Source organism: Chiloscyllium plagiosum, chromosome 23 (genome assembly GCF_004010195.1).
Source record: "Chiloscyllium plagiosum isolate BGI_BamShark_2017 chromosome 23, ASM401019v2, whole genome shotgun sequence".
NCBI classification, from domain to species: Eukaryota; Metazoa; Chordata; class Chondrichthyes; order Orectolobiformes; family Hemiscylliidae; genus Chiloscyllium; species Chiloscyllium plagiosum.
This window is the reverse complement of record NC_057732.1, coordinates 849,180-869,413: the sequence shown is the minus strand read 5'-3', so window position 1 is coordinate 869,413 and position 20,234 is coordinate 849,180. Positions and strand designations below refer to the sequence as shown.

Sequence of the window (20,234 nt, the reverse complement as noted above, 5' to 3'; positions counted from 1 at the left end):
GTGTGTGTGTGTGTGTGTGAGTCTGTCTGTGTGTGTTGTGTGTGTCTGTGTGTGTGTCTATGTGTCTGTGTCTGTGTGTGTATATTGGGAGGGGGAGGGAGGGAGGAGGTTGGTAAAGTTCCAGTCAATGACCAGAGGTTCTTGAGAGTTATTGGGCAGATAGGAGGATCTCTCCTGATTTTGTCTCAATGTGTAAATACATTCTAGAAAACTAGCTTGTTTATTGGTGTTACAGGTAAAACAGCTCACTATCTAATCCACTGACCACTGGCAATGTTTTCCAAGAGGCCCTTAAGCACCATGTAGGATGAGGATTCCAAACTGTGGGTAATGACCCCAATGAGGTTCTGGGATGAGATTTTGGGGACTTGCATTCTGGGGTAACAATAGCAGCCATGGAGCTCAGATTGAGACCTCTTTAAACCTATGGGTTATTTCTGTCATATTTCTTGTGTTATTGGTGAGTTAGATTAAATAAATAGTGTGGATTCAGTTTTCTGAAGAATCTCAGACAAGTTTATTTTTGACAGATCACACTACAAGTTTGCAGTTATGGACAACTACAAGAGCATCCTGACTTTAACATGCTCTATTTGACTTCATGTGGCAGTTGATTATGTGATTCCACCCTGGGTCCTTGGCCCAATAGCATAACCAGATTTTAAGTCGACACAGCTGTCAAAGCAATAAGAAACATCCCTTATTTTTCCAATATAAAATTACAGAAAATGAGTAAATATACCATACCTTAGGGTAGTTGCAAAATTATTTATACAAAAACATCAATTGAAACATCTAGGAGCTGAAGATTCTGTTACACTGTATAAGTGGTTTGATGATTCTTATGGATATTGTGATGCTATAATCTTCTGGAGATTTAGGCTTCACGCTCAGGTGTCTCGATTCACAGTACGTCGGAGTTTGGAATGTATCAGTGTATTATGTTTTGTACACAATTGGAGCACTGAATGGTTCCCTGTGTTGACTTCTGTTTCTCCTCAATGTTGTGACTTTTTAGGTTCGTTGTACATTTTGAATGACATTGTTTTCTCTATAGAGGATGGAGGACTCTGCTTTCTGTCCTACCTGCCGATCAGGCAGTTCCACACCTGCATATTGATCATGTACCATCTTCAGTCTCCATTGTTTTGCGAGAAATTTGTCTAGTAATTCTGAGAACTTGAACAGGCAATTACTTGTCTTCCAGAGATGATCTCTGCAGCTGGATAAGCCCATATCCAAAGGAATAGCATGAGAAATTAAGAACCAGGAGTAGGAGGAGGCCATCTGGCCCTTTAGATCCACTCTGCCATTCAATAAGATCAGGGCCAATCTTTTCATGGCCTCAGCTCCACTTACCCGCCCTGTCACCATAACTCTTAATTCCTTTACTGTTCAAAAGGTTTAGCTTTAAAAACACTCAATGAGGAAGCCTCAACTACTTCACTGGGCAGGGAATTTCACAGATTCACAACCTTCTGGGTGAAGAAGTTCCTTCTCAATTCAGTCCGAAATCTGCATCCTCTAATCTTGAGGCTATGCTCTCTAGTTCTATTTTCACCTGCCAGTGGGAACCTCTCTCTACTTCTATCTGATCTATTCCCTTCACAATTTTACATGTTCTGTAAGAACCCCCTCATTCTTCTAAATTCCAATGAATATAATCCCAATCTAATCAGTCTCTCCTCATAAGCCAACTCCCTCAACACAAATCAGCCTAGTGAAACTCCTCTGCAGCCCTTCCAGTGCCAGTATATTCTTTCTCATGCAAGGAGACCAAAACTGCACACAGTACTCCAGATGTGGCCTCACCAGCACCTTGTACAGCTGCAACATTACCTCCCTGCTTTTAAATTCAATCCCTTTAGCAATGAAGGACAAAACTCCATTTGCTTTCTTGCACCTGCAGATCAACCTTCTGTGATTCATCCACAAGGACACCCAGGTCCCTCTGCACAGCAGCATGCTGCAATTTCTTACCATTCAAGTAATAGTCCTTTTTAATGTTATTCCTACCAAAATGGATGACTTCACATTTATTAACATTGTACTCCATCTGCCTGACCTTTGCTCACTCACTTAAACTTTCTATGTCTCTCTGCAAACTTACACAGTCCTCTGCACACTTCACTCTACAATTCAGCTTAGTGTCATCCACAAACTTTGACATACTACACATGGTCCTCAATTCCAAATCATCTATGTAAATTGTGAATAGTTGTGGTCCCAACACACCATTAGTCACTGATCGCCAACCAGAGTAGCATTAATTTATCCCCACTCTTTGCTTCCTGTTAGTTAACCAATCCCCTATCCATGCTAATACATTACCTGTAATGCCATGCATCTTTATCCTATGCAGCAGCCTGTTGTGCAGCACCTTATTGAATGCCTTTTGGAAATCTAGATGCACCACATCTACTGGGTTCCCGTTGTTGACCATGCTCAAAATGTCTTCATAGAATTCGAGTAAATAGTTCTCAAGTATAGCATAGCAATATGAAAATCCTGTTTTGTTTCCCTGAACTTCATGCGAAGTACTTTTAACATTGTAAGCCATTTGCTTAGCAAGCAAGTTGAGCCTGGGATAATCTGGTGACAATTTCACATGCTCTGTTCCCATTTAGCATGCATGGCCCTGGAAAGTCTGCATGTCTATTGTGGCTCATTGTCAGATATAATCTGAATATTGCACTATTGTCTGCCTTTTGACTGACAATTAAAATTTTTTAGAAAAGAGCAAATTGTTGCCTTGCATAATTAATAAATCTGTTGCAATGTTGTATGAAGGGACTTGGGATGGAATCTCATGAGCAACACCTCCCTACTTTTATATTCTATTGTCTTTGAAATAAAGGCCAACATTCCAGTTGCCTCCCTTTCATCCACTAAACTTGGATGCTAGTTTTTTTGCGATTCATGCATGAGGACTCCCAAATCTTTTTGTGCTGTGGCTTTCTGCAGTCTTTCTTCATTTAAGTAATATTCAGCTCCTCTGTTCTTCCTGCTAAAGTGTATAACCTCATATTTTCCCATATTAGATTCCATCTTCCAAGATTCTACCCACTGGCTTAACCTCTCTCTCTCTCTCTCTCTGTGTGCAGATGTTTTGTATCATCCTCACAACTTTTTTTAGATTCCCTACAGTGTAGAAACAGGCCTTTCAGCCCAACAAATCCACACCGACCCTCCGGAGAGCAATCTACCCAGACCCATTCCCCTACATTCACCCCTGACTGAATGCACCTAACACTACAGGCAATTTAGCATGGCCAATTCACCTGACCTGCAGATCTTTGGACTGTGGGAGGAAACCGGAGCACCCGGAGGAAACCCACGCAGACACTGGGAGAATGTGCAAACTCCACACAGACAATTGCCTGAGTCGGGAATTGAACCCGGGTCCCTGGCGCTGTGAGGCAGCAGTGCTAACCACTGAGCCACTATGCTGCCTCAGTGTGCCTTCCCACCTGTTTTTGTGCCATCTACAAACCTAGTGGTAGCACCTTCATTTTCCTCATCCAAGTCATTAATATAAATTGTAAATAATTGTGGTCCAGGCACTGATCCCTGTGGCACACCATTAGTTACAGGTTGCCATCCTGAAACTGCACCATTTTATCCCAACTCTCTGTCTTCTATTAGTTAGCCAATCGTGTATCCATGCTAACATATTACCCCAATACAATGGGCTCTCATCTTATTAAGTAACCTCATGTGTGACAACTTTTGGAAATTCAAATATATTATACCTAGTGGTTTCCCTTTATCTATCCTGTTTGTTACATCCTCAAAGGAGTATAATAGGGTTGTCAGGCATGACATCCCCTTCAGGAAGCCATGTTGATTTACCTGATTACGTCATGTATTTAAATTAGATTACTTACAGTGTGGAAACAGGCCCTTCGGCCCAACAAGTCCACACCGACCCGCCGAAGCGCAACTCACCCAGACCCGGCGCTGTGAGGCAGCAGTGCTAACCACTGTGCCACCGTGCCTGCCACTGTGCCGCCCACAAATTTGTAAGTATATGTAAGTGTTCTGCTAAAATATCCTTTATTAGGGATTCTAACGTTTTCCAAATAACAGACGTTAAGCTAACACATTACATTGGCGGTTTTCCACTCCTCTGGGATGTTTCTAGAATCTAAGGATTTCTGGAAGATTATTACCAATGCATCCAAAATCTCTGAATCTAATTCTTAACATCCTAGGATGCATTGCATTCTAATGAATTTTAGCCCTCTGTCCCACCCTCTGAATTTAGCCATTTGATTATTTAATATTAAAGATCATAAGAACTAAGAACGAGAGTAGGCCATTCAACCCCTCGAGCTGCTCCATGATTCATTAGGATCACAGCTAATCCAACATTCCTTACTTCTACTTTCTTGCCCTTTCCCCATAACCCTTGATTTCCTGACTGATTGAAAATCTATCTAGCTCAACCTTAAGTATGCACAAGGACTGTGCCCCCACAGCACTCTGTGGCAAGAAGTTCCAAAGACTCACAACATTCTAAGAGAAGAAATCGGTGCCTCTTTATTCCGAGTCTATGGTCCCAGGCTTTCCCAGGCTCTCCCAAGAAACATCCTCTCAGCATTTATCCTGTCAAATCCTTAACAATTCAATATGAATCTGGATTTTTTTGGAAATAACATTTTTGGACTGCTATTAGTAACATCTACCATAAAAACTGGTGTAAAGTATTAATTCAACGTCTTCGCTATTTCCTCTTACCCTATTATTACTTCCCCAGCCTCATTCTCTAAGGGGCCCATGCTCACTTTGGCTAATCTCTTTCTTTTAATGAATTTAAAGAAGCTCTTGTTTTTGGTTGTCTTTTATCAGTTTTTAAAAATGCTCCAAACCCTCAGGTTTGCAATCAATATTTTCCACAATGTTTCTCTTCTTCCAATTTGTTGTTGTCCTTAACTTCCCTGTTAGGTTTATTCCCATCCTAGAATATTTCCTCCTCTTGACTGTGAGCCAGGAACAATTTTCTTAAACATTTTTTCTGTTAAATTCTTTTCCCAGTTCATCCCAGTCAACTCTGCTTTTATATCTGTGTATTTACCCTTATTTCAGCTGAGCACGTTTTTATTCACTTGTGAGACATGGGCATTACTGGCTGGCCAGTATTTTATTAATCATCCCGAGTTGTCCTTGAGAAGGTGGTGGTGTGCTGCCTTCTTAATCCGTTGCAATCCTTACGCTGCAGATAAACACACAATGCTGTTAGGGAGTTAATTCCAGGATTTTGACCCAGCAACAATGAAGTAATGACAATGTACTTCCAAGTCAGGATGGTAATATGCTTGGAGGTGAAGTTGCAGGGCATGGTGTTCCCATGTATCTGCTGCCCTTGTCCTTCTAGATAGTAGAGGTTGTGGGTTGGGAAAGGAATTTGCAGGTGGTATTGTTTCTGATGAGATTTCTCAATCTCAAACTGAAGACTAAATTCTACCATGTTATGGTCACTGTTCCCAAGAGGATCTTTTGCTTTGATATCATTTATTGAAACTGCCTCATGTCTAAAATAGCTGATTGATGGTTAGATCGGCAACATATTGTTCCAGGAAACTCCCAAGTATGCTCAATGAATTCTTCCTTATTGCCAATTTGATTTCCCCAATCTGCATGAAGATTAACGTCATTAATTATTAATATACTGCCTTATTTACATGGCCTCATTATCTCTTGATTTATTTGCTGTCCTACAGCATAGCCACTGTTTAGGAGCCTATAGTCTATTTCCACCAGTGTCTTCTTCCCCTTGTTATTTCTTACTTCTACCCATCTGGATTCTATAACATCCAATCCAAGATCACCTCTTGACTTTGATCCTCAGTGTATGTTTGCCGGTGTACTCTTCTGGTATTTGATGCTAATTGGGACTATCCTATACTTCTTTGACTTCAGCTGTACAATTTGTCACATTCACAATGTTAACAACCTGTTCACTATCTGGTCAAAGGTTCTCCCACTCTGAATCTTGGCCCTAGCCTGTCTTACTACAAATCTCACACATTGTTGTATTTATGCAGCAGGTTCTGTTGTTGCAGAACATGCTTTCTGTTTAGGGGTCTCCAATTGTAGCCTCTGGCTCTCTGCAAGTAGATTTCTTGCATAGGTCTGGCCAATGTCCTTCCTCTCTAAATGACCTGCAGAGATCCTGGAGTGCAGGACAGCTTCATTTTTACTGCAACAGTCCATGCAATGTGCTTTCTGAATCCTGACTACTGCCCCAAATCTGCTAACTGTACCTAATACTTGGAGATGTTTTGAGGCAATGACCCTGACGTCTTTAAGCAATGTTTATGTGTCATGATCTTTTTTTCTGCAATGGATCTTTATGGAACATATTGATGAGCATTAATGCTGTCACCAGTTCTATTACTCCATAGTCAGCTCAGTTTCTGAAAAATTGGCCCTGCCCTTGTCATAGCACCTAACAAACTGATTAATTAATTCTTGTGACTGTTACTTTTAAGGCATCAACCCTAGAATTCTAAAGTTTACTTCTACATCAAGCTGATCTCTGGTCATCTTAAAACAAGATGCAAATGTCTGAAGTGTTGAGACTATACAACACCTCCTTTCCAATGGCTACCTTTGTTTTCACTGCTTATTTATCTGGTTCTGTAAACACTGAATCTAAAAATTCCATTTTTAAAAAAAAGCCTAACAACATACAGGAGATCTGAGGCCTTCCAATTCATGCTAGGGAATCTTTCTGATGCTCCCTGTCTTTTGGAAATTCTACCAATATGTGGGGAAATTATGTTCATCTTGCTGTATTCAGCAGTGCAGTTGCATCATTAATTTTGCTTTTGAAATATTTTTGATGCATACTTTTATGACCCAATTTAAAACCAATTCTGCCTGATCAGGCTCATAAAACAGTTCCCATAGCGACTTTTTTCAGCAGTCCAATTGTAAATGTTGTTTTAAACCTTGTCGGAAGTTTTCTAACTAATACTTGGTTTTTAAGGAAAAGCACTTCTAATCACCATGTCGTATTTCTTGTGTTATTGGTATGTGGCACAGCTTAAATAGTTTGGATTCAGTTTAATTGAAAGTCCCTTGAGGTTTATTTAACAGCTTGGACTGCAATTTGCAGTTACAGATAACAATGTATTCATCCCACTTCTAGCTTGCTTCTGTTGGACTGCACATACCGTTGGTCATGTGATTTCAATCCTGATCTTTTGCTCTTTCGCATATCGGCTCTTAAAGCAACACAACTCTTACAGCAATAACACACAAGTGGAAGTGGTTTGACCATCTGTTCTCTCAGGCTTAATTGCTGCTGCAACATTCTGTAAAATGGATGTAGGTTTGCTCACTGAGCGAGAAGGTTCGTTTAGAACCTCAACCTGAGTTACAAATCTTCTCAAAGTTCTGTAAAATGGTGGTTTCTCAAACTTTTCAGGTTGAACTCAGCAGTTTTAAGCTCTCTGAGTCAAACCATATCTTCACCTTGCTGTTCTGCTAGCTCTCCACTCTCCTCAAACATTAACTCTGGGGTTACAGAATGTCTGAGATATTAAAGTGAGCTCAGACCAGGAAGAGGTTTGGGAAGAATGGTGCTTCATTAATATGCTCTGAGGTCCTAAGGCCATTGATTGAACCTGGGCCCCACAATGGAGTAATCTCCCTCACGCACTGGGGGTTACATTTGTCTACTGTCCTGCTATTTGTGCCTCCCCAAATAAACATAATAAGTTGCAAAACAATGGCTGCCCGATTCTGCTGCTGTGCCTTTAATATGAGAGGTAGTGATGTTTTTAAATGTGTATCTAAAATCATTTTTCTCAAAATGCTTCACATGCCAATTAATTTTAGAAAGAAAGATGTCTTGTGTGCGTCAATGTTCAGTCAAGAATGTATGCAGACTTGTAGCTGCTATAAAACTGCTGTAAAGTAGTTTTCTCCATGAGGTTTCCTCACTCACACAGAAAAATGTCACAGAAAGCTTTCCTTTTGCAGAGCACCTCGATGTTTAATTATGGAATGATGGACCAATCACTCATTCACAAATCTGGATGTGTTGTTGGATAATACTTGCTTGTGTTATCAATGGCAGGGATCGGGGGGAGTGGGAGACAGTCAGCAACAAGGCTCACTGCATTCATGGCTGAAACCGAGGTCTTCCAAGTCAGTATTCAGAAAACATACACACTGTCCGAGTGGAAGGAAGATCTGAAGAAGGTGTTACGTGGAGCTGGGCAGAATGGCACTCCGACCGTCTTCCTATTTGCCGACCATCAGATCAAGGTATCAACTGGGATGGCCACACAGAATCCATTTGCGGTACTTCTCCAAATCCCACTCCCCAACATCGGTTTGGCCTCTTTCAATCTTTCATTTCCTCTGTGTGTCCTGCTACCTTCCAAATATTAAATACAGACCTCTCAAGCCTAAACCGAAGATGGCTTTCAGACAGTACCCTCCCAGAGTTACACGTATCAAATGTGCCACTCTATTGTAACCTGGAAACTGTGAGTTTATTAAAATTGGTTATGTAAAATCTGACAGTAAAATGTGTAAAAGTGACCATGAATTTGGTTTGTTGTAAAAGCCGGCTGGTTTATTCATGTCTTTTCAGGTAGGGGAAGCAAAGTGGCATCTCCAGTCTGGCCAGATGTAAAATGATTGAGCACAGCATTGGTGGGGTGGTGGACAGTGAGGAGAAAGGTGTTAGGTTACAAGAGGATGTAAACAGATTGGTCAGATGGCAGATGGAATGTAACCCTGATGAATGTGAGGTAATGCACTTTGTTAAAAGGAATAAGATAGTGGGGTACTCAATGAATATCGGGACATTGGGAATCTCGAAGGAACAGTGGGATTTGGGTTGCCTGTCCACAGATCCATGACGGTGGCAGGACACACTTTAAGAGTGTAGTTAGGAAGGCATTCTGGACTCTTGCTTTTATTGCTAAGGCATAATTATAAGAGCAGAAGGTTATTTTGGAGCTGTATAAGACTTTGGTTAGGTCACAGCTAGAGTACTGTGTGCAGTTCTGATCACTACGCTATAGGAAAGGTGTGATGGATTGGAGGAGGGTGGAGGAGAAGCCCTCCAATTACTCATTGTCACCTCTATGGAAAGGAGCATTTCAGCAATAGAGAGAGGCTTGAAAAGCTCAGGATGTTTCCTTTGGAACAAAGAAGGTGAAATGGAACCTAACAGAGGTGTATAAGCTCATGAGGGGCATAGAAAAGGTTAATGGAAAGCAGTTGTTTCCCTTAGTTGAAAGGTGAGTCACAAGGGGATATAATTTTAAAGTAAAAGACTGGTAGTTTGGAGAGGATTTGAGAAAAATCTTCTTCACCCAGAGGGTAGTGAGGGTAGTTGAGGCAGGTGAGCCCACAACATTTAAAAAATATTTGGAAGGGCATTTGCTGTGTCATAACATTCAGAGCTATGGGCCCAGTGCTGGGAAGTGGGACGAGTTTAGATTTAGTGTGGCTTTGGTGGTACAGACTGAAAGTCCTCTTCTGTACTGTATGATGCGATGTATTTGATTTTTAGCCGTTCTCTGACCAGTGCTATAGCTGAGGAAGGCATCTTGCTGCCATCTCCTCAAGGCTTTAATTGGCCAATAAATGCCAGCCCTCACCAATGATGCCACATCCAGAGAATGGCTAGGAATGAATAATCTTCAGTTTCAAAGTCTGCAGTTCTCCTCATCACTGTTTTCCATCAGGATGAAGCCTTTCTTGAAGACATTAGCATGATTCTCAACACCGGGGACATTCCCAACCTGTATGATAATGAGGAGAAGCGAATCATCATTGAAAAGGTAGGTGTTTGTCTCAACATCAGAACCATTTCTTGGGACTGACTGCAGGTTTCTTTCCTTTGAGACGGATTGGTGAGCTAATTTCGTAAAGCTGTGGCTTGCGCAACTGTGACTGTACATTTCACTCATCACCCCAGCCCTCCAATTACTCGTTGTCACCTCTATTCACACAATCCCCATCATTCATTCAATCTCACAGTCACTCAATGCCTCCACCATTCAAGTGTTCACTCCTCCATTCATTCGCCCACTTACTTCACCCCTCTAATCAATCACTTCCCCCTTCCAATCACTGACTTACTATCCCCTCCATTCATTCATCCCCCTCCATTCACTCACTGGCCCCTCAATTCATTCACTCCCCCCTCCATTCACTTACTCCCCCTTCCATTCATTCACTCATCCTCCCACTATTCACTCTCCACTCCATTCACTCATTCTCCCCTCCATTCACGCTTCCCTTGAGGAACTGATGCACTGGGGGACTGTTGCTGTGATGGAATGTTACAATGAGGGAGCATCACATTAAGGAGTGTCGAATTGAGAGAGTGCTGTAATGAAGGAGTATCATATCAAGGGAGCGCCGCAGTGAGGAAGTGCCACACTGAGGGAGTGAGATATTTGCAGAATGCCACACTGAGGGAGAGTCACAGTGAGGGAGTGAGACACTTAGGGAGAGTCACAGTGAGGGAGTGAGACACTTAGGGAGTGTCTCAGTGAGGGAGTAAGACACTGAGGGAGTGAGACACTAAGGGAGTGAGACACTAAGGGAATGTTGCAGTGAGGGAGTGAGACACTGAGGGAGTGCAGTAATGATGATAATTCCTTTAGCATTAAGATTAGAGTCAAGAGTTAGGGTTACCTCAGAGGTGCTGTCCTTAATTAGGATTGTTACATGAGGCCCTACTGAACCTCCCAGGTAGTGTTGAAGGATCCCATCATGAGATTCGAGGAGGGAGTTGGCTTTCTGCAAATTTTCTGGACAATATTTACCATGCAATCCACATCATTCCAATTGATGCTCTGACCATTTATCACCTTCCTTGTTTGTGAATGCTTGCAATCTGTGCCCAAACATTTCAAATGTGAAGTGGTGTGAAGTGTACAGGCCATCTTGAGATCAGAGAGCTGTTTTGGAAATGTTGCTGTCAGTGTATCAGAGTGACAATATTCTGAACATGCTTATGTTTGAACGATGAGCACTAACATCACAGGTGTGCCTGTGTCCCTCGGGTTATTTGATGCTAACGTTCTCTCCCGGCCAGATGACCCAGCTTGCACCAGCTGGCAAAGTGAAGCTAGAGCTTTCACCCACCAATCCATACAGCAAATTCACCGAGAGGATTCAGCAAAACCTGCACCTGATGCTGGTATTCAGCCCAATCGGTGAGGCATTCCGGAACCATCTGCGGCACTTCCCAGCTCTGATTAACTGCTGCACCATTGACTGGTTCCAGGTAACTCTGTTTCAATACTTATAAACAAAGAGTAATGGGCCACAGCAATTGTTATCTGAAAGCTTTCTGTTGGAGTAAACTTTACAGATGTATTTATATTTCTTCACCAAAGGTATTTGCAACAGTCTTGAACTGAGATAGAATGGCCGAATACTTGGCCACAATGCACTTTTTAATATTCCACCTTATAATTAGACTGTTTTGTGAGTGGAAAGTTTCAATATGTTTTCCTGCGAGTTCCAGAGGATAAATGGAGCTGCACATCAGACAGGAAGCTTGTTGCAAAGAGCAAGAGTTGCTGAATAGCTTCATTCTGTCGGAAGGTTATAGAGGTGTACAGCATGAAAACAGGCCCTTCCGCCCAACTTGCCCATGCCACCCAGTTTTCACAACCTAAACCAGTCCCATTTGTCTGCATTTGGTCCATAAACCCCCATAACTATCCCATCCATGTACCTGTCTACATGCTTCTTAAATGACAAAATTGTGCTCACTTCCACCACTACCTCATAGAGTCATAGATTCCAACAGCATGGAGACAGGCCCTTTGGTCCAAACTGGTCCATGCTGACCAAAATGTCCATGAACGCTAACCCCATTTCCCTGCACTTGGCCCATATCTTTCTAATGCTTTCCTATCCATGTATTTGTCCGAATACCTTTTAAATATTGTTAACGTACCCGCCTCAACCTCTTCTGTTGGCAGCTCATTCCATATGCGTACTACCCTCCGTGTAAAAACGTTGGCCCTCAGGTTCCCTTTTATTTTTTCCCCTCTAACCTTAAACTGATGCCCTCTAGTCCTTCCTTCCCAAACCCTAGCAAAAAGACTGAGTGCATTCACCCTATTGTGAGAAATGAACCCCACTTCATCAATAATTCTCAGTCCCAGTCAAAGAGTTCTGAAGCAGGACATTTATTTGAACATCTTGCAAGATGGGTGGCTGTATGAGGAGAGACACACCCGACAGTAAAATACAGAGCTTTTTATACTTTTCTGAGGGGTCTCTCGACACCCCTACACTGAGCAATAAACCTATCATAAGTGTCTATTTCATTCTATCCCCTTATTTAGTTATTACTTGCGTCCGTTATTCCTTCATTTGATAATTCCCTGCACCCAAGCCCAAGCCTATCATACTTATTAATTACCTCACTTGTTTTTCTTTAAATCTGCCTTATTTGGCTGTCCTTGTTCGTTACAGCCTTCCTGTTATTTTGTCCAGTTCCTCTTATCTAACCTTCTGACTTCTGAGATCATCCTTTACTATCTTGATAATTCTAAACGCGGACCTACAAACTATGAGCTTATTGCGAAATGCCCCTGCCACTTTTTTATTTTGTGTGTGGTCAGCTACAACACTCAAAGTAATTTCTTAGCTTAAAACTATTTCTTAAAAGACCTTTTACATTCGTTAAAATCAACATACACTTGACAACCTGAAATTTATCTCTCTCACTATCCATGCCTCTCTTGACCTTATACACTTCTATAAGATCCCCCCCTCAGTCTCCTATGCTCTACAGAAAAAAGTCCTAGCTTCTCCAACCTCTGCCTTGAGTCCTGGCAACATCCTTGTAAATTTCATCTGCACCATTTCCAGTTTAATAACATCCTTCCTATAGCAAGGTGACCAAAACTGAACACAATGCTCCAAGTGCGGCCTCACCAATGTCCTGTATAACTACAATATAACTTCCCAACTTCTAAACTCAATGCCAATGTGACAAAAAACCACCTTCACTGCCCTGTCTACCTGTGACGCCACTTTCAGAGAACCATGCACCTAAACGCCAAGGTCCTTCTGTTCCACTACACTTCTAAAGGCCCTACCATTTACCTTGAAACACCTACCTTCATTTGACTTTCCAAGATGCAAGATCTCTGTCTGACACTGACTCTCTGTATGGCACTGACTCTCTCTCTCTCACACTGACTCTCACTTTGCTAGTAGATTGTGTTATGAATTGATTTAAATCCATGTTGTACTCTTTCACATTTCTATATTGCAGGCTTGGCCTGAGGATGCCTTAGAGAAAGTGGCGAACCATTTTCTGGATGATGTTGAAATGTCACAAGCTATCCGGAATGAAGCTGTGTTCATATGTAAACATTTCCACCAGAGTGTCATTGCTCTTTCTGGAAGGTGACTGTTTGTTGTTTGAATATTATTGTTTGACTTTAATTTGCTGGTATTACTGATACTTTAATGATACTTCTCTGAGAGTGCAAAATCTTTATTGATTTATTTTAAAAGAATTGGTCAAAGGCGCTATGCATTTTTTCACCGAGTTATTTAATAAGCATCAAAAGTTTATAAATAAGATCATAAGAACATATGAAATAGGAGCAGGAGTAGGCCATTCAGCCTCTTGAGCCTGTTCCACCATTTAATACCATCATGGCTGATCTCAACTGGCTTAGAAAAGTGGACACTGGGAAATTGTTTCCGTCAGGAGGGGATACTAGGACCTGTGGGCACAGCCTTAGAATTAGAGGGGGTCAATTTAGAACAGAAATGTGGAGACATTTCTTTAGCGATTGAGTGGTGGGCCTGTGGGATTCATTGCTATGGAGTGCAGTGGGAGCAGGGACATTAAACATCTTCAAGGCAGAGATTGATAAATGCTTAATCTCGCAAGGAATTAAGGGATACGGGGAGAGGGCGGGTAAGTGGCATTGAAAGGCCCATCAGCAATGACTGAATGGCAGAGTGGACTCGATGGGCCAAATGGCCTTACTTCCACTCCTATGTCTTATGGTCTCAACTCCACTTTCCTGCCTACTCTCCACAGCACTTCTACCCATTTCTAATTAAAAATGTATATACTTCCTCCTTTAATTTATTCAGTGTCCCGGCATCCACCATACTCTGGAGAATGAATTCCACAGATTCACTACCCTTTGAGAGAAGTAATTTTTCCTCATCTCTGATTTAAATCCACCACCTCTTATCCTAAAGCTATAACCTCTCCTTCTAGCTTGTCCCATATGAGGAAACATCCTCTCTATGTCTACTTTGTCAATCCCCTTTAGCATCCGACATACCTCAATTAGATTTCCTCTCATTTTGCTAAACTCTAGCAAGATCTAAGTGGCTCTATTTCTCTTTATAAGACAAGCCCCTCTCTCTGAAAGTCCTCGGAACTGCCTCCAAAACAACTACACCCCTCCTCAAATTGGGAGACTAAAATAGTACACAGTTTCTAGGTACAGTCTCACTAATGCCTTGTACCATTGCAGCAATACTTTTTCACATTTATAGTCTATTCCTTTATCAATAAATGCAAATATTCTAATGTGTGAGAGTCAGAAATAAGTTATAGCTCATTAACTATGACACTGAGGTTAAACAGGAGAAATTTAATATCCCTCCCTTTCTGCTACAAAAGCAGAATATTTCCTGGACAATGTTCACATTCACATTGATTGGGATGTGCAGAGCGTCGGAGTTCAAAATTCCAAAAGTGTGCTTGTGATCATTTTCTGCAGCTTTATTTTGTAGACATAGAGAGATGGGCCACGTTTGATTCAGTAATGAGGGCTGAGATGAACTGATGTGGAAGTGCCAGTGTGGGACTGGGAGGGACAAAGTCAGGGGTCAAGTGACACCAGGTTATAGTCCAACAGGTTTATTTGAAATCACAAGCTTTTGGAGTGCAGCCCCTACATCAGGTGAAGGTACGTGAGATAGACTGAGTTCTCAGTTTAATGACATGTGAATGTTCCCCTCACAGTGATCATAATTCGATCCAGTTCAACAGAATGTTGAAAGGAGAAACTGAGAAAATGACAATATTTGCATTAAAATGATTTCAATAGAATGAGACAGAAATTATCCATGGTAAATTGGGCAAATTATCAACAATGGGATGCTGGCTCAATATTGAGAGCTATGATTTGGAGGTGCCAGTGTTGGACTGGGGTGGACAAAGATAAAAATTCCACAACACCAGTTTAGAGTTCAAAAGGTTTATTTGGAAGTACAAGCTTTCAGAGCACTGCTCTTTCATCAGGTAGCTAGTGGGGCAGGATCATAGGACAAAGAATAAGACACCCAAAGAGCTTTTTGCTATAACTTCTGTGTCCAATGAGTCTACTCCACTGGTTACCTGACAAAGGAGCAGCGCTCTGAAAGCTAGTGCTTCCAAATAAACCTGTTGGACTATAACCTGGTGTTGTGTGATTTTTAACATTAAGAGGGCAGGCAATCCTGAGTCAAAGTTCTGGTTAGACTACATCAGGAGACTGTGATGACATCTGATCAATAGGGTCAACTGGGGGAAATTATTGCTGCTGGTCAGGGAGCTGAGGACTAAGGAGCAGAATCGAAAAATTAGGGCCTGAGTGATATTCAGAAGCACAAAGGACAGGTGAAGTTCAGAAACAACAAGTGATACGAGGTCAACATGGTACATTTTCATGTGAGGTTTGACAGACTGATTGTTGTCCCTTGTATTACGGGATATGGGATGAAGGCAGATAGATGGACTTCAATCAATGTCAGCCATGAGTCCATTGCACTGCAGTGAAACAAGGCCAAAGTGATAAATCAAGTCCTCATGTTTCAGTTTTTGACATCTCAATTAATACTGAAACGCAGGTTCAGGTCATCACTTAACATTCAATATCCCTCTTCAACACTGGAACTGAGGACAGGGATATTCAAAATCTCACTGCAACTCTGGAACTGAGGACAGAGATATTCAAAATCTCTCTGCAACACTGGAACTGAGGACAGGGATATTCAATATCCCTCTGCAACACTGGAACTGAGGACAGGGATATTCAATATCCCTCTGCAACACTGGACATGAGGACAGGGATATTCAATATCCCTCTGCAACACTGGAACTGAGGATAGGGATATTCAATATCCCTCTGCAACACTGGACATGAGGACAGGGATATTCAAAATCTCACTGCAACACTGGAACCAAGGACAGAGATATTCAATATCCCTCTGCAACACTGGAACTGAGGACAGGGATATTCAATATCCCTCTGCAACACTGGAACTGCGGACAGAGATATTCAATATCTCTCTGCAACACTGGAACTGAGGACAGAGATATTCAATATCCCTCTGCAACACTGGAACTGAGGACAGGGATATTCAATATCCCACAGAAACACTGGACATGAGGACAGGGATATTCAATATCCCTCTGCAACATGGAACTGAGGACAGGGATATTCAATATCCCTCTGCAACACTGGAACTGAGGACAGGGATATTCGATATCCCTCTGCAACACTGGAACTGAGGACAGGGATATTCAATACCGCACTGCAAAACTGGTATTCAGGATTGGTATATTTTATATCCCTCTGCAACACTGGAACTGAGGACAGGGATATTCGATATCCCTCTGCAACACTGGAACTGAGGATAGGGATATTCAATATCCCTCTGCAACACTGGAACTGAGGACAGAGATATTCAATATCTCACTGCAACACTGGAACTAAGGACAGGGATATTCAATATCCCTCTGCAACACTGGAACTGAGGACAGGGATATTCAATACCGCACTGCAAAACTGGTATTCAGGACAGGGATATTCAATATCCCTCTGCAACACTGGAACTGAGGACAGGGATATTCAATATCTGTCTGCAACACTGGAACTGAGGACAGGGATATTCAATATCCCTCTGCAACACTGGAACTGAGGACAGGGATATTCAATATCCCACAGAAACACTGGAACTGAGGACAGGGATATTCAATATCCCACTGCAACGCTGGAAATAAGGACAAGGATATTCGATATCCCACAGCATCACAGGAACTGAGGACAGAGATATTCAATATCCCTCTGCAACACTGAGACAGAGGATAGGGATATTCAATATCCCATTGTAACACTGGAACTTAGGACAGGGATATTTGAAATCTCACTACAAGACTAGAACTGAGGACTTGGATATTAAATATCCCATTTTAACACTGGAACTGAGGACAGCGATATTCTATATCTCACTGCAACACTGGAAATAAAGACAGGAATATTCAGTATTTCAGTGCAACACTGGAAATGAGGACAGGGATATTCAATATCTCACTGCAACACTGGAACCGAGGACAGAGATATTCAATATCTCACCGAAACACTGGAACCCTGGACAGGGATACTTACTATCTCACTGCAACACTGGAACTGAGGACAGGGATATTCAATATCTCACTGCAATACTGGAACTGAGAACAGCGATATTCAATATCCCAATGAAAGACTGGAAATGAGGACAGGGATATTCAGTATTTCAGTGCAGCACTGGAAATGAGGACAGGGATATTCAATATCTCACTGCAACACTGGAACCCTGGACAGGAATATTCAATATCCCACTGTCACACTGGAACTGAGGACAGGGATATTCAATATCTCACCAAAACACTGGAACCCTGGACAGGAATATTCAATATCCCACTGTCACACTGGAACAGAGGACAGCGATATTCAATATCTCACTGCAACACTGGAACTGAGGACAGGGATATTCAATATCCCTCTGCAACACTGGAACTGAGGACAGGGATATTCAATATCCCTCTGCAACACTGGAACTGAGGATAGTGATATTCAATATCCCTCTGCAACACTGGAACTGAGGATAGTGATATTCAATATCCCACTGAAGTACTGGAACTTGAATGAATGATATTCAATATCCACTGTAACACTGCAATTGAGGACATGGAATTGCATTGTCCCACAGAAACACTGGAACTGAGAATAGCATGGGATAATTATACCGTTATTAAAAGAACAGAAACAAGTGAAAAATAGTGGTGTTAGAAAAGCACAGCCAGTCAGGCAGCATCCGATGAACAGGAGAATCGACCTTTTGGGCATAAGCCCTTCATCAGGAAATCCTGCTGGAGTCCAGACGGAAGGCAGTCCAAGCCCCGTTGACCTGAAAGACAAGTCCCAGTGGTGAGCCCAGTACATGGAGGCAGTGAGTCTTCATGTTCTGAATCCCAGCAGGCACGGTCTCAGTGAATAGGACTATAATTTGAGAACTTTTTAAAGATACTTTTATTCTTATTCTGGTCTTTGAGTGAGCTGAGTACTTTCTAAAACCTTGTATTCTTATGCTAAAGTTCTTTTTTACTCTTTCAATTCTGTGACAAACATTTGAAGAATCTGTATCTAGGTAGTCAGTACCTGAGATAACACCAAAGCGGTGACATTATAAACTTTTCACTGCACTCATCTGAGTGCACGTGACAATCAAGGCTATTCTATTCTATTTTTCTGTGAGAGTTCTTGATTCGAAAGTCTCATTCTGTGCAAACTGCTGGGCAGCTTAACGGTTGTAACTTACACAGACTGTGTGGGAATGGTTCACATTGCAATCAGCCTCCAGCTACTTAAAAACTGAGGCTGCTAATAAATTCACTGGACGAACACATTCAATACTAAATACAACCCAGTATTAATTTTAATCTTTGAAAGACAGGGATGCTAATTGAATTATGGAAGGCAAGACTCAGCTATTTGGTCCACTCTGACTGCTTATATCCTTTGAAAGAGTCTTCAAATTGGTTCCACAAATGAGTCGTTTACAAACCTCTGACTGACAGTTCCAACTGAATTTGTTTCCACAGCATTGTAGGCAGTGTGTCCCCAATTGCATCATCCATCGAGGAAAAAGCTTCCTCCTCATCGATAATTTGCCAATTTTTCTTTAGTAATCTATACCATTATTCACCCTCCTGTTTCTCCCTATTGTTAAAACATGAAGACAGACAGTCAAATCAAATCAGCCTCCTGATGCCTGTATTCATAACACATATTAATTACCCCAACACCATTTCCCAACTTATGCTGTTTTCCTCTCATGAGGCACAGTGTTTCCTGACATTTTTAGGACATAAATTGTGTTCTCCTTTATTTAAGCAGAATGAAAATATGTAGTTAATTGGTCTGTCATCTCTTTGTTCCCCATTCTAATTTCTCCTGTTTCTAATTGCAAGCGACCTACATTGGTCCTGACCAACCTTCACATCCCTATAGAAAGTTTTGCAGTCAGTTTGTATGTTCCCCACAAGTTCTCCATTTTTCACTCTTAATCAATCCCTTTTTGAAAGGCTAAACCTATCCCAGTCCTTAGGTCAGCTGCTTTTTATGCCCCTTCCTTGGATCGAATATTATCTATAAATTCCCTTGTAAATCATGGTTTGACCACCCTTTTACATTTGCGCCAAACAAAACTGACCAATTGTTGCTGTTCTTCATTGAACTCCTTATATATTTGTCATAGTCTATCTACCATAATCCCTTTAAGTAACATTCCCCAATTTATCACAGGCACCCCTCATACCATTGTAATTTCCTTTCATGTAGATTCAGTACCCAGGTCTTTGATGTTGTCATATGATCACTCTTTCCCACAAAACCTTGCACAACTAGATTTCCAATCATTCTTTTCTCATTACAGAATACCCCATTTAGTATGGTCTGTGCTCTATTAATTTTTCAACATATTGGTCCAGAAAGCTATCGAGGGATTATTCATCAATGACATTGTCACTGATTTGATTTGCCCAATCTAAATGCAGATTAATGTTGCTCATAGTTACTGTTACAGTTTGGGGGCCTATATGCAAATCTGACTATCATTTTCTGCCTCACAGTGTTTCTAAATTCTATACAAATACCTTTAGTGTTTTGTCAGAACAATTAATTTTATAAAACAGTCATTTCAACAAAATTTACAGAGATTAGACAAAGGGCAGCAGATTGGAATAGATTGAGTGTGGGGGCTAGTGAGGGGGAGAATGGGATTAGGTCAGGCGGGATATTAAAGGGGACGTGGAGTAACGGGTGTGTAGGGTTAGACTGGGCAGCATATTAAAGAGAGCGAGGGGAGAGAGGAGAGTGGGATTAAACTGGGTGGGATATTAAAGGGTGAGGGGAGAGCAGGGTCAGACTAATGCGATATTCAGTGGT

General features: G+C 41.6%; 1 protein-coding gene across 1 annotated transcript in view; it reads left to right on the top strand.

Annotated features, from left to right (window-relative positions):
- LOC122561437 (dynein axonemal heavy chain 3-like) overlaps positions 1–20,234 on the top strand; it is a 466,282-nt gene that overhangs the window by 344,974 nt on the left and 101,074 nt on the right. The window contains exons 44-47 of the mRNA XM_043713180.1: positions 8,090–8,280; positions 9,717–9,812; positions 11,078–11,269; positions 13,283–13,396. Of these exons, the coding sequence (XP_043569115.1) occupies positions 8,090–8,280; positions 9,717–9,812; positions 11,078–11,269; positions 13,283–13,396 (593 nt within the window). The remainder of the gene's footprint in view (positions 1–8,089; positions 8,281–9,716; positions 9,813–11,077; positions 11,270–13,282; positions 13,397–20,234) is intronic.